The sequence below is a fragment of the Astyanax mexicanus genome, chromosome 2, assembly GCF_023375975.1.
Source record: "Astyanax mexicanus isolate ESR-SI-001 chromosome 2, AstMex3_surface, whole genome shotgun sequence".
Lineage (NCBI taxonomy): Eukaryota > Metazoa > Chordata > Actinopteri > Characiformes > Acestrorhamphidae > Astyanax > Astyanax mexicanus.
Window position 1 is genome coordinate 73,351,203 of NC_064409.1, and position 15,945 is coordinate 73,367,147.

Consider the following 15,945-nt stretch of genomic DNA (forward strand, 5'->3'; position numbering starts at 1 on the left):
TCCACAAGATACTGTCCTTCATTCATCAGAGTAGAATCAATAGAATGAAATAAACACAGAGTTAAATCAACTCTACAGATATTTCACTTCACTAAACTGCTTTAACAGAAATAAAATCACTCATTAAGTTCCTTTACTGCTGTTTTACAAATGTAGTCATTAGTTACTTACGTCCAACGTCCAGTTTAGTTCCTCCACCGAAAGTGTACCACAGTGATACAAACTCATTCAGCGTCCGTACAAAAACCTGCTGCTCTAAACACACCACTCTATACTTCCTCTACAACATTTTACACTGCAGTTCAGGAGAAAAGAGGAGGATTTACATGAAGAGAGAAATAGAGAAACATCCTGAATATTTCATCATCTTTTACAAACACATTTAACATTTTTAATCCTCAAATGTTCTAAACTGAGGACATGCTCAGCACTTTTCTCATTTTCAGACTGAAACTCATAGATTACAGACTCTAAACAAACAATCCCACCATTTAAACTCATACTGGATTCATCAATAGTGCTGAACTCAATAGATCTTAATGGGAAATGAATGTAAAAATCAATAAATAACAGAATGTATAGAGTTAATGAAGTGTGAGTAACTCTGAATAACAGCTTCTACTGGATAAAGGCAAGTTTCTATAAGTGTCAGTTACCTTTTACAGTGGTGTAAAATTCATTTTTCCATCAATATATTTCTCCATTTTCTCCATTATTCTCTCTGCCAGTCTCCAAGCTGTGTGTTCAGCTGCAGTGTTAAAGTCATTAACCCTCAGTAGCCCACAGAGCTCCTCTAAAGGAGAGCAGAGTTCCACCTGATCATCATGAAGCTCCTGCTGATCCTTCAGTATAAAGATACACTTGATCAAAGCTGAGGAGAAAACTCCCCACCATTTAGCTTCATTATTAGAATTCCTTCATTTAGAGGAGGAGTTTTATACTAAACTCTGCTGCAGTGCTGTAATAAATTACAGTAGATGATGTAGAGAAGATATTTCCATAGACAGAAGACACGCTGCACTGAGCGCTCCATGCTTCAGTGCTCTGGGAGTGTTTATAGTCCTGTGAGTTTAACACTTCATGACTGAGAGCTGCTACAGCAACTTCTTCACCCACAGCAGCCATGACTTTAATCCCCATCTTCATCTGGACCCTGATCTTCTGCTCTCAAGGTCAGACCCTCATTCACCTTCAACTCTCACACCAAACTATCCTACATTAACCCTTTATTAAACACTTTACATCAACTTCAGAAGAGTCTTAAATGTGGAAATACTTCTACTGTATTTCTGTTTCTCCAGAGTCCATAGGTCAGGTGACTGTGACTCAGAGTCCTGCAGTGAAATCTGCTCTTCCAGGAGACACCGTCACCATCAGCTGCAGGACCAGCCGTGCAGTTCACTACTACAGTTCATACGGTCACTACTTACACTGGTATCAGCAGAAACCTGGAGAAGCTCCTAAATTCATGATTAAATATGTGAATCAGCTTCAGTCTGGTTTTGCAGCTCGTTTCAGTGGTAGTGGATCTGGATCTGACTTCACTCTGACCATCAGTGGAGTCCAGCCTGAAGATGCTGCAGATTATTACTGTCAGAGTTTTCATACTGTTGATGTGTTCACACAGTGATATAACGCTGTACAAAAACCTCCGTCACTCAGTCCGGCTGCACAGAGACTGCACTGCTGCAGTGGGATCTCCTGCAGGTGCTGAGATGGAGGAAGTGAAACAGCACAATCACACACACACACACACACACACACACACACACACACTCTGTGGAGGACACACACACACAAACTCCCTACTAATCATAAACGTCTTCATCAAAAATACTATTGCACTATTGTGATGGGCCTCGCTATTATTTTTTAAATCAGCTTAAATTCAAAATTTTTGGAAACATCCTTTCGAAATTCAGATGAATGTTGTCATGATTGACATTCTATAATTCCAGAACATTTTTGAATGATTGTTAATAATGGATCCAATGTGTAGTGTCATTCCACACACCAGTAAACCACCTAAACATGTCTGAATTATTATCACAAGGCTGATAAATTCACGCTATCGTCTCAAAGTTCTGTTTCCACCAACTGTGAGTCTCAGCAGAAATCCAGATCAGTCAGATCAGACTATGGTTCTCCAGTCTTCAGTGGTCCAGTGTTAGAGAGTCTCGGGTCTCTGCAGCCTCAGCTTTCTGTTCTTGTCTGACAGTAGAGAAACTCAACATGATCTGTTCTTCAGCACAGAACTGAACTAAATTCTTCAGGTTCAAACACCTTAATCTGCTACAAAATCCAACTAACAATAAAACACTGGTTTCAACTGAGAAACAACCAAACTGATCCCCGTCTGTCTGTCTTCTTAATTAAAGAGCAGGTTTAAAGACAGTTTTCACAGATTGTATCCTGTTTAATCTCTCAACATCCATAGATGGATTTAAATCCAACCACCTGGGTTATTCCATGATGCAGGCATGCAGATATCACCATCATTTCCAAAACAATACTGACAACAATATGGCTTAGCTAGCCTAAGAAAAGGTGTCGAGAAAGGCCATGCTTCATGTCTGTATAGTTTTAGAGGCTACAACAGGGGTATTCAACTAGAATTCACTATGGTCCAGTTAGAGAAAATTTTGCCAGGCCAAGGTCCGGACCGTCGCTATTTTTAACTTTTAGTGTTATGATTCAGTATTATATACTGTATTATATACAGTATTATATACTGTATACTGAAAGACAAAACAAAATACACATACTAGTATATTTCAACAATATGTATTGTTTTAAAATTTAAATAAATTACATTATGAACCTATCATTAAATAAATGAACTTATCGAGTCTATTAATGTGAATCTGTATGTTAGCTTTGTTTCAAAATGCTTTATTTATTCTATTTAATTTTATTTATATTAGATTTGCGCCTGCCTGTCATGATTATTACATGAATGACAAATCATACAATGTGTGGAGAAATGTTTGTTGAACTTGACCAAAATATCAGCTTTTTTAAAAAAAACTGCAGTTTTATTTTATTTAATATTATTACTGTATCAGACTTTATTATGTAGTGTGTAAAACTAATTTGGGAAGTTGCCAATGCTTTTTGTCCCGTGGGGGTTGCCTTAGTTTTGAGGTAGGGTTGTTTTGGGATTAAAGAGAGCGCGTCTGCGAGCGAGGGAGGGAGGGTTTTTTTTCTTGCTGAGTTCTGATCAGGTGGAGTAAAGTGGAATATTTTGCACTGTTGTCTCGGTTGTTTCTTTTTAATTCCTCCAAGTAACACCGCTAGGTTACATTACTGTTAATATGTTTTTATTAAGGTAGTATTTTTATTTATTTTTCTGGTGCGCACCATCTGTATTAGCTTTTCTCGCTTTATTCTCCGACTTCTCACCGCCTGTCTCAATGCCCGCGTGGCTCCGCGCGGCTCCTCGCGCTCGCATCTGCACAGCAGATGAGGGCGTTTGGTGATTTTACAGCACATGCGATTGGTCTGTGTGCTTACTGCGCTGCACGTAAACCATAAAGACAATAAACGTTCCGCCGCTTTAAATGAATACGGTCAGAATTAAATCCTTCTCTCTAGTTTCGGTTTGGGTCCGGATCGGACAACGTCTGGGTCCGGACACGGACCGCGGTCCGCCAGTTGGTGACCTCTGGGCTACAAGATCATATAGGAACACTTCTTACCTTCTCTGAGCAAAACCTGTTGTAGATCACACACCTCAGGGTTATATGTGCTTCATCCACACTGACCATTCTCCACTGACCTCTCTCATCAGCAAAGTGATTCTAACAAATCACTCCATGTTTCTCCAGTTTAAAGTAGTGTTTAATCATAAAATATCATATGTAGCTTCCCCAACATTATATATGTTATGCTATAATACTGATAATGTTGCTTGGTTACAGCCCGTATATGATGTAGAGAAGAGCTGGTTGTGGTAAAGCTGTGCAGCGAAGATATTTCAGCCATTAAGTGGTAGCTTAGGTAAAATCGAAGCATACCAAGAGATTTTGCACTATTTCATTCTCCTATAACTCTTCAGGAACAGTTTAAAGACGACCCCTTCCTGTTCTCTATCTGATCTCACGTACTTTAAGAAGAATGGTCCCATAAACACACTCCTAAACCTTGTTGGAAGCCTTTTTTAAATAAGATTTAAAGCAGTTATAGCTGTAAAGAGTGGGCAGATTTTGTAATAAATCCTGTGAATTAAGAATGGGATGAAATAGAAAGGATGGAAAGTTCATATATGTGTGAAGACAGATGAGTGAATACTTTTGATAATATAGTGATTATTAATATTATTAATTAATTATTATTATTATTAATTAATAATTATTAATATTTTTAATAGCTATTTATTTTAGCAATTATTACTAAGACACACACACACAGGCCTCAGTCTCGAGGTGTTGCATAACTGAAACTCAGATTTGCATGTGCAGGAATTCACACACTCTCAGAATAGAGCGACTGTGTGTGCAGATGTTCAGCGTTCCCCAGAGAGCAGAGTCAGTTATAGAGCAGAGTTATATTAGTTTCACCATCATGAAGAACCAGCTCACACTCATACAGTCAGGAGTGTTTATAGTCCTGTGAGTTTAACACTTCATGACTGAGAGCTGCTACAGCAACTTCTTCACCCACAGCAGCCATGACTTTAATCCCCATCTTCATCTGGACCCTGATCTTCTGCTCTCAAGGTCAGACCCTCATTCACCTTCAACTCTCACACCAAACTATCCTACATTAACCCTTTATTAAACACTTTACATCAACTTCAGAAGAGTCTTAAATGTGGAAATACTTCTACTGTATTTCTGTTTCTCCAGAGTCCATAGGTCAGGTGACTGTGACTCAGAGTCCTGCAGTGAAATCTGCTCTTCCAGGAGACACCGTCACCATCAGCTGCAGGACCAGTCCTCAGGTGTATCAGGGCTGGAGTTTTCAGCCTCTTTATTGGTATCAGCAGAAACCTGGAGAAGCTCCTAAACTCCTGATCAAAAAAGCCTCAGAGCTTCAGTCTGGTTTTGCAGCTCGTTTCAGTGGTAGTGGATCTGGATCTGACTTCACTCTGACCATCAGTGGAGTCCAGTCTGAAGATGCTGCAGATTATTACTGCCTGAGTTTTCATTATATCAGCAGCACCAACCTGTTCACACAGTGATATAACGCCGTACAAAAACCTCCGTCACTCAGTCGGGCTGCACAGAGACTGCACTAAGATGGAGGAAGTGAAACAACACAATCACACACTCTGTGGAGAAAACAAACACATCACACTAACTCACTGCTAATAAAAGAAACATATAAAAGGCTCGAGAACGCTAAAAAATACATTAATCACTGTGTACATGAAGATATTCTTTGTTGGAATTAAATAAAGGCTATATGTGTGAATGTAAAGATGATGTATTAGACTGATTATAATATTAAGAATAGGTTTATTGAGGAAAACTTCAGAACTGTTGTCTGGATATAAGTTGAGATACGATTGGGAATGGAGCTGTACAGATTCTGTATGGCATCTTGCAGGACATTTTACCCACAGATATTGCTGTAGCTGGGGCTATAGATCCTGCTCTACACTTGAAGGTAGCAGAAGCTACCCCATAAAGTCCCATAAATGCTCAATTGGTGACAAATCTTCCAATCAGGGATTTCAAGAAAGTGGTGTTTGCTGTAGGGATGCCTTTGCACAGAACAGTCAGTCACTCCTAGTAGAGAAACGAGGGACATTAACAGCACAGCAGTATTTGCAGAATATCCTTCAGCCATGTTTTGCTTCTTTCATGACGTTTTTCAGCAAGATAGCAGGATAATGCTCACGCACATAGACCAAGGGTTTTCAAGGAATATCGTCCCTAGATTTTAAGCGCTCAGCACGAGGTGTCCATACTCAAACCCAGAAACTGCATATATTACTAAAGATCATACAGTTCTAATCCATAGCAGTCCAGCTTTCTCACTCACAACATCACTGTGCACTACTAAAAAGTACTTCTACTCCCTCTTGTGGTAGAACCCAGTGTCTAATCTGAATGCAACTGTAATGTGAGTTAAGTATTTGTCACATTTAACCCTGTCCCATTTAACCCTGTCCCATTCAACCCTGTCACTTTCAATCCTGTCACATTCAATTCTGTCCCATTTAACCCTGTCACATTTAACCCTGTCACATTCAACCCTGTCACATTTAATCCTGTCCCATTTAACTCTGTCACATTCAATCCTATCACATTTAACAGTGTCACATTCAATCCTGTCTTATTTAACCCTGTCACATTTAATACTGTCACATTTACCTTTTCACATTCGATCCTGTCACATTTAATCCTGTCTCATTTAATAATGTCACATTTAATACTGCCACATTCAAACCTGTCTCATTTAACCCTGTCACATTCCACCCTGTCACATTTAACCCTGTCACATTTAACCCTGTCACATTTAAACCTATCACATTTAACCATGTCACATTTAAACCTATCACATTTAACCCTGTCACATTCAACCCTGTCACATTCAACCCTGTCACATTTAACCCTGTCACATGTAAACCTATCACATTTAACCATGTCACATTCAACCCTGTCACATTTAACCCCTTTCACATTCAAACCTGTCACATTTAACCCTGTCACATTCAACCCTGTCACATTCAACCCTGTCACATGTAAACCTATCACATTTAACCCTGTCACATTCAACCCTGTCACATTTAAACCTATCACATTTAAACCTATCACATTTAACCCTGTCACATTCAATCCTATCACATTTAACCCTGTCACATTAAATACTGTCACATTTAACCTTGTCACATTCAATCCTATCACATTTAACCCTGTCACATTAAATACTGTCACATTTAACCCTGTCTCATTCAATCCTGTCTCATTTAACCCTGTCACATTCAACCCTGTCCCATTTAACCCTGTCTCATTCAATCCTGTCTCATTTAACCCTGTCTCATTCAATCCTGTCTCATTTAACCCTGTCACATTCAACCCTGTCCCATTTAACCCTGTCACATTCATACCTGTCCTATTTAACCCTGTCACATTCAACCCTGTCCTATTTAACCCTGTCACAATCAATTCTATGACATTTAACCCTGTCACATTCATTCCTATCAAATGCAACCCTGTCACACCTATCCTAATATAAAATATGAAGGCACACGTGGACAAACGTTCCATCAATTGATTGACAGTATAATTGTGCTCATACCTGAGGTAAAAAAAAAAAATTCAAAGGCTTAACTAATCAACTAGCAGATGAAATTATATATATATATATTTTTTTTTTTTTTCTATTAAAAATATGATTCAAAATGCACCATCTTAGAGAATCACCCATATGCTAAAATCTTTAGCAAATGCTTCACAATAGTTTCTGCATTAGGATTAATAAGTACATAACAATATCAGGGTTCAAGCTGTCAATATTAATTAATAAAATAAATATATTTTTTATGTGTGAGAGTGTGTTGGCTTAATTAAAGCTTTCACAGCTCTCTTGGAAGTCGGCCACAGTTTCCAGTTCTAGTTGCTGGGTTCCCAGTTGTAACTGAAGGTCAGACACGTGCTACATGACTGTCTGATCACCTGTTTTTTCCACTAGATGGAGCCATTATCTTAAAGATGGCTGACACGCACTCAAACGCAGAACACAGGCAGGACTTCCATCTTCCATTTAAAGAGCTGCTTTATCTGAAATAATAAAACTCACACAGACAGAAAACTGCAGTGGAATTTGAGTCTTTATCCTGGATTTGAAAAGTATCCAACGCCTGAATACCCATAAGAGAGATGAGTTCCAAGACAAAAGGCTTTCCCTGCTGGAGGTTTCTTTCTTCTCTCTTTCGGAAGAAGACACAAAAAGCCTGTGCTGTGATCGTAGCCAGAAACGACAGTGGGAAAAACAGGGAGGAAATCTGTGCGTTGCTTTGTATTTTACACAAAACCTTTAAAGATCATTTAGGTCTAAAAAAACAATGGGAAACCAATACCTTCCAAAGCATGGGCCCACATTTATCAACTGTTCTTCAAAAGAAATCTTCTTTAACTGCACAGTTTTATGGAAGATTCTGACATCCACCACTGTATTCTTAGAGTAATTCACACCTTAAAGGCTGTACCAGAGAATCATAAAGGTTCTTGTGTTGGATGCAATATATTTAATTTTTTACACCTATAATTGGTTTCTATGGTCTATTTGGAGATTTTCTCCCTCTGTTTGCTTTGGTTTCACACAGGAATAAACCTAAACGCACCAAAATACGCACCAATAAACCACACGAGCACCTCGTCTCCTCTGATTGGTCAAAGCTGTCTGACACAGGAGCAAGAGAGTAAATATTGTGAAAAAATGATGTGTTCCAGTGAGCATATCTGTGCAGTTTAAAGCTGCTTTAACACAGAATGCTAAAAAAAAAAACTGTGAGCAGTGAACGCAGCACATACCATATGTGTAAACAGTATGGAGCAGCAGAGACAGCGTTTGTTCATAGCTACTGTAATCGGGCTAATATCTATCTATCTGATTAAACTGCACATTATCAGCAGTTTAGCTCAACTAAAAGGAGTATATTTGCTAGTTAGGTTGGATCGAGTGTCTCGAGCAGGTCTCAGTTGGGTTATTTTGATCTGCTCAAGCAAACCGCACTAAGGGTACAGAAGAACCAGAGTCCATTTAAACCAAACCAAATAGTGCTGGTGTGAAAACACACTTATACCTTTAATCCGGTTAGTTTTAGTTTCACACTGCAGTTTAGTGGGCAAACTACTTCCTGTAGTCATCACCTAAATGGACTACATCTCCATATATTTCTCAATGTTGTGATTATAGTAAGTTACCTTTCCAGGTGTTGTGCCAAATTCTGCCAGAATCCTGCTAGAATCTGACTTACTACATGTGCACACTTGTTAAGCAGAAGAATGAGTATAACAGATTCACCTCAGATTCATTTTATTTCTTATTTAATTATAATTATACCACAGTTAGTTCTGATCCTGCAATGTGATTGGCTGAGAGGCGTTCTACTAGTGACATTATCAGCCGGTAATACACTGTAAACGAAGCTCTCCATGTATTACTCCGCCACATACAGGTAACCTAGCAACGATGCAGCGCTTACAAACCAAACAGCGCAGCTACAAACAGAGCAGCTATGGTACTATTTTAACTCATGGAGTTTTTATAACCAAACAGATTGTATTTTCTCATCCTCTTTAACTCAATATATTTTAATAAACAGTGATAATGGAACTATATGGTATGATAGCAATAATACACTTGAGGTTCATGCTATAATGTGTAATACTCGGCCTGCGGCCTTTTGTCTACAACCGCAGCACAGCAATGCACACTATAGCACAAACCTCAAGTGTATTATTGCTTAAATAAGGATTAATCTACAGTTACAGTAGATACAGAAATCCCCAGAAAAGTAACCAGTTACACCCATAATGCCAATGTGATGTGCATGTTCAGCTCAACACTGATTCTTTTTCTTCTTCTATTGTTAAATGGCTGATGATAACTTGCCTTAACTGCCTGTAGATTGCTAGTCAGAAAGTCAGAACCATATAAAAAATGTCATTTTGGACTTTTATACTTGAAACAGACCAAGACCACCCATTTTTTGCAGGTTCTTTGGTCAGAACCATGGTTTGCAGCACCTTTCAAACCTGCTTGTTTTTAGTTAGGACCAAACTGAAGACTCTAAAGATCTAGTCTTCAGTTTATAATTATGATTAAGGTCAAAATGATCAATTCTGCGCTGTAGACTGAGGACTTGTTGAGGATTTATGTCAATAAAGTTAAGAAGATTCTTAGGAAGATGTTGATAAATGATGCCAAATCTTTGGCTTGGGAACACCCACACCTGTATAAGTTGTGAGGTGTTATCTTGTGAGTGAGCTTGAACACTAATCAGCATGCTCATGGTAATGTGATGTGAACTATGGAGAATTGGAGTTGTTGGTGGTTGGTGAGGTGGAGTGAAGTGCAGTGCAGAGCCGTATTGGTGTGGTGCAGTGGATAACACCACTACCTGACAGTGAGTTCAATCAATCCATCATACAACTTTTACTTCCACTCGGTAAATACACTGAGGGTAACCCTCATTTTCAATGCAGAATATAAAATTAAATAAAATTAAAGGGACTGAAAAATAAGTTTAAATTATAAAACAAGCAAACAATAAAAGATTTATTTAAGAAACATTAGAATAATTAAAAATAAGAAGATATGCAGACAGGCTAAAATGTAAAGCAATAAAACATAAAAATACATAAATATATAAAATATTAAAGAATAATAAAATATAAACACTTAACAAATAAAGGACTAAAATAACACCACAAATATATATATATAAAATAATAAATGATGGAACTAAAATAAATGATAATAATAAGTTAAAAAAAAATTAATAAAAGGAATAAATAAATGAAATAAAAAGGTAAAAGGATACAAGTGAAACCAGTAATAAAATAAATAAAAGGACGAAACTAATAAAATAAATAAAATGAAGGGGCTTAAAGGTAAAACATAAAATTAGATAAATAAAAAGACAAAATAATAATAAAAAATAAATAAATAAATAAATAAAACAGGTTAAGGCTGTCTAAAGGTGGTTAGATATTAAAAGTTTAAAATGATTTAGTGACACCAGCGACCTGGAATTCAATACAGGAAACTCTAAAACTAAGCTTGCTGGTGTTACCCTATCATGTGAAAAACTGGGGTTCAATTCCCCTTCTGGGTGACTATGCTGCCCTACACAAATGAGAGTCCTTGGGCAAGACTCCTAACACCACATTGGCTCACCTCTGTAATAGCAATAACCTTGTAAGTTGCTCTGGATAAATGCTGTAAATGAAATGAAAATTTAATAGGGTGAGACCCGGTAGTGGGGGGCAGATGGGTGAGACATTCCATTTCTGAAGCTGAAGTTCAAGTACACCATAGAAGGCATTACTACCCACAGTGGACAGTGCAGATGGTGGTAATGATTGTGCAAATACACACACACACACAGCTTGTCTAAACCCTGTACAGAAGTACTGCCAATAGTATAGGGCTCTCTGGAGCAGATAAACCTTGAGCTGTTGGAGCGTTGAAACTGTGTTCTCTGGATTGATGGAGCTCTCTCCAGGATTTTTAGGAGATGAGTTGGGATAATGAGGTGGGGTGGTCCAACATCCTGGCCTCACTAGTGATCTTGTCACTAAATGCTGTCAAATCCTTATAGCCATGCTCCAGAATCTAGTTAAAAGCCTTCTCTGAACACTAGAGAAAGTAATTCCAACTAAAGCAGGAGAAACTTTTTGCTAATAGCTTTAATTTCATACAAAAGACTAAATAAGCAAGTGTTCCAAAACTTTGTACTAAACGGTTTAGGAGTGGGTTTGACATTGGCGGGGGGACACATTTGCTAAAATGATTTAAAGCCTACCCTATAGTGACTTAGAACAACATTTGCGGAATTACAGTTAATCACAAATATAAATATATATAAATATATATATTTTTTTTCTGTACTTCTGTTTATTATTAGTTAAATCCAACCAAAGGTCACTTTGCAACCTAAACATGTTACTCCACATTACATTTACTGTTGTTAGAAACAATTATGCATGCAATGTCTGAATTATATACATATGAAGTTTGTATTCATATGTATATACAAAAAACTGATCAATTATCACCTAATACTTAAAATAATATAACAACAGAGTTGATTAATTATGATTATTATTATTATTATTATTTACTGGCATGTCAATTCTGTTGTATATTGACATTTTCTCTGCTCTTTTTTAAAAAAAACTCAGTAGCATTGGCTCCTGTGTTTTTATTTTTTTCTACTGAAAGCACTTCTTATGATAGTGTTCTCTTATTAAAAGAATGTAACTTTACATTTTATAGAGATTTTTTCAGGTAATAAAAATGTTAGATAACCCAAACCCTCCTAGTCTTTTAGCAGAACAACACATTACCCAGAAGTCGTTTTAATCGTAGTATATTGTTATTGTTTATTATAAAAGCAGAGATAATTGCTTATGTTAACTTTAATTAGAAACGCGCTCCAGAGACTTTTCATTGTGGGAGTGCAGATTTCGGCACACACTTTCAAAATAAAAGTTTATTTTAAAACAATTTCTGCATTTTCTGCGGTATCATTTTTTGGGGGGGACAAATTCACCTATTTTTGACATTGGGGGGGACACGTCCCACGCATCCCGCCCAATTCATACGCCAATGTTCTGTACACATATTATAGCTCAGTATGTTGGCAGTGTTGTAGTTACTGCAGCCGATACAGAGTTTAATAACTCCTAACTGAAGTTCTGATCTCACAACAGTGCGTCATCTTTACAGAGTCAGACAGTAGAGTGAATAATAAATGGGCTGGATTCTGCTGGTACCAGACTGAGCTCAGTCCTACCAGACAGCACAGTGCCAGCTCTGATTCTGCGCTCAAAATTCCTTCAAATCCCAAATTCACTTTGTGTTTCAGGTTTGAGAAACGATTGCTGGAGCAGCGAGCTGAGCTGAGACTGCACCCAGGAGGTAGAAGATTTCTTTTAGCACAATGATGAACAGTTATTAAACCAAATCAAAACGGGTCATATATTATAATATCATATCAGTATAATACTGGGTGAGTTTGATACCGGGAAAAGGACATTTGCCATTTATTTCGACCAACTCACCAACTCTGATTGAAGAAATCCAGCCGTGAAAGCGGACTGTGATCTGTGTAGCGCTCTCCAGCCCTTCAGCAGACAAACTGCCGTAAATTTGGTTTATAAATTTCACATTTTCTGTGAATATTTCAGTCTCTTGGCTTTCTGTCTCCCTCCAAGCCATCACTTTATCCTACTTCATACTGTTGCCTATTTCTGACCGAACTTCTCCAGACTGTTTCAGAATCCCAGGACTTCACTCCTTCTGAGCTGAGAGTGCTGCTGAACATCTCCCATCATCCAGTTCTGAACAGAACTCAGTCTGACCAGGGCTCAAATAGTGAGGATGAGGTGGAGAGTTGGGTGTGAGGTGAGGTGGTGGTGATCATCCACCATTGTGATTAAACCTCTTTAAAGTGATAGTCATAACATTGGTGATAATGTTAGCACTGGTAATAGCAGAGGTGAAAAGTAATGAATTACATTTACTCACATTACTGTAATTGAGTAGATTTTATGAGTAATTTGTAATTTTTAAAGTAGTTTTTATAATAGGTAATTTTACTTTTACCTAAGTACATTTTGACACAAGTAATTTACCTCGCTACATTGTAAAACTCCCCGTTACTGAGTAAATAATTAAATGCTGGGGGAAAAACACAAACTGTCTGAATAAAAAAAATAGAGTTTTGTTCTCCATGGCAGCGCAGCTGAACTTTTCCCAGCAATGTTTATGTGCTTCTTCATGACACTGCACATGCGCCAACCAACATTTTTTTTGTACAATTTCATGTTTTTTATGATAATTCCTTAAGTTTTTTCTGCTTGGATGGTAAAAAAACATTTAAATATCAGGTAAAGCAAAGAAAAAGTACAAAAATAATAATGAACTATAAAACTATAAAAAATACAGTTTATGTTCACATATATGATCATAACTTTTAAACGTTTTAACAGTAAAGAAAAAAAATGGATCATAGAAACCTATGCCACTTGTTCTTGAAAATGTTTTAAGGTCCAAATTATTATTTGGAATAATAATTCATTAACATATTTAATTTATGATTTGTACTTTTTTACATCAAATAATTAAAAGTAACTATGTAACTTTTACTCAAAGTACATTTTAAATTGAGTACTTTTTTACTTTTCCTCAAGTAGATTTTTAGATGGGTACTTTTACTTTTACTTGAGTAGAATTTTAGCACAGTAAAGGTACTTTTACTTAATTACAATTTTTCAGTACTTTTTCCACCTCTGGGTAATAGTGATAATAGAGGTGAAAGTAATAATTTCAATAACTGTGGTAATAGTAGTAATAGTGGGAACAGCATCATACTGGTAATACATTGGAAGCAGTTGTAAGGTTGGTAATTTTGGTGGCAGTGCTGATAGTGGTAAAAGTGGTGAGTTAGTAACAGTGGTAATAATTGTGTATTTGGTGATAGTGTTAACAGTGGTGACAGTAGTAAAAATATTGGTGATACTGTTAATAGCAGTAATATAGTAATAATAATAATAATAATAGAGGTAAAATTGATAATAGTGGTGATAGCATTACTAGTGGTGATAGCGATGACATTGGTGATTGTGTAAGCACTGCTAATAGAGGTGATATAGGCAACAGTGATAATAACTGTGGTGGTAACTGTGGTGATAGCAGTAGTAGCAATATAGTAGTGACAGTGAGAACAGCATAATACTGGTAAAACATTGGTAACAGTGGTAAGGGTGGTAACTTGTGTAACAGTGATAGCGGTAATAGTGGTATTGGTAGCTGTGATGGTGGTATTATTGGAGAAAGATGATAGTGGTAAAAGTGGTGAGTTTGTAACAGTGGTAATAATTGAAAAATTGGTGATAGTGTTAACAATAGTGATAGTAGTAGTAGTGGTCAATGCAGTGATAGTGGTAGTAGTGATAACAGTGGTGATAGCAGTAATAGTGGTAATAGTGGTGATAGAGGTAACAGTGGTAATATTGGTGATAGTGGTAATAGGGATAGATATTAGAGTAATAATAAAGAGATAATAGAGCTAACATTGATAATAATGGTGATACCATAAATGGTGGTAATAGTGATAACAGTGGTGATAGCGGTTATAGTGATTATAGAGGTAACAATGATAATATTGCTGATACTGGTAATAGGAATAGATGTAACAGTGAAAAAAATGGTGATAGTGTTGATAGCAGGAATAGTGATAGAGGTAACAGTGATAATATTGGTGATCATAGTGATAGCATTAACAGTGGTAATAGCATTAACAGTGGTAATAGCAGTAATAGTGGTGATAGTGATAATAGTGGTGATAGTGGTATTAATGATAATAGTTGTGAAAGCAGTAATAGTGGTAATAGCAGTAATAGTGGTATTAATGATAATAGTTGTAATACCAGTAATAGGGGTGATAGTGGTAATAGGGATAGATGTAACAGTGATAATATTTGTTATAGTGATGATAGCAGTAATAGTGATAATAGAGATAACAGTGATAATATTGGTGAGCATATTGATAGCAGTAATTGATCGAGACAGTGGTGATAGTTGTAATAGTGGTGATAGTGGTAATAGTGGTGATAGTTGTAATAGTGGTGATAGTTGAAATGGTGGTGATAGTGGTAATAGTGGTGATAGTGGTAATAGTGGTGATAGTGGTAATAGTGGTGATAGAGGTAATAGTGGTGATAGTTGTAATGGTGGTGATAGTAGTAATAGTGGTGATAGTGGTAATAGTGGTAATAGTGGTGATAGAGGTAATAGTGGTGATAGTTGTAATAGTGGTGATAGTGATAATTGTGGTAAAAGTGGTATTAATGATAAAAGTTGTAATAGTGGTGATAGTGGTAATAGTGGTGATAGTTGTAATAGTGGTGATAGTTGTAATAGTGGTAATAGTGGTGATAGTGGTATTAGTGGTGATAGTGGTGATAATTGGTGATAGTGGTGATAATTGTAATAGTGGTGATAGTTGTAATGGTGGTGATAGTTGTAATAGTGGTGATAGTGGTAATGGTGGTGATAGTAGTAATAGTGGTGATAGTGGTAATAGTGGTGATAGTGGTAATAGCAGTAATAGTGGTATTAATGATAATAGTTGTAATACCAGTAATAGGGGTGATAGTGGTAATAGGGATAGATGTAACAGTGATAATATTTGTTATAGTGATGATAGCAGTAATAGTGATAATAGAGATAACAGTGATAATATTGGTGAGCATATTGATA

The 15,945-nt window shown here is 36.9% G+C and overlaps 2 gene segments (V, D, J or C); both read left to right on the top strand.

Moving 5' to 3' along the window:
- The first annotated feature begins 1,070 nt into the window (after positions 1 to 1,070).
- LOC125799179 (probable non-functional immunoglobulin kappa variable 6D-41) lies at positions 1,071 to 1,757 on the top strand. The segment is given in 2 exon segments: positions 1,071 to 1,172; positions 1,302 to 1,757. Coding segments are annotated over 2 exon segments (378 nt in total).
- A 2,745-nt stretch (positions 1,758 to 4,502) lies between these two features.
- Positions 4,503 to 5,477, top strand: LOC111189192 (Ig kappa chain V region K-25-like). The segment is given in 2 exon segments: positions 4,503 to 4,718; positions 4,848 to 5,477. Coding segments are annotated over 2 exon segments (384 nt in total).
- The last annotated feature ends 10,468 nt before the right edge of the window (positions 5,478 to 15,945 follow it).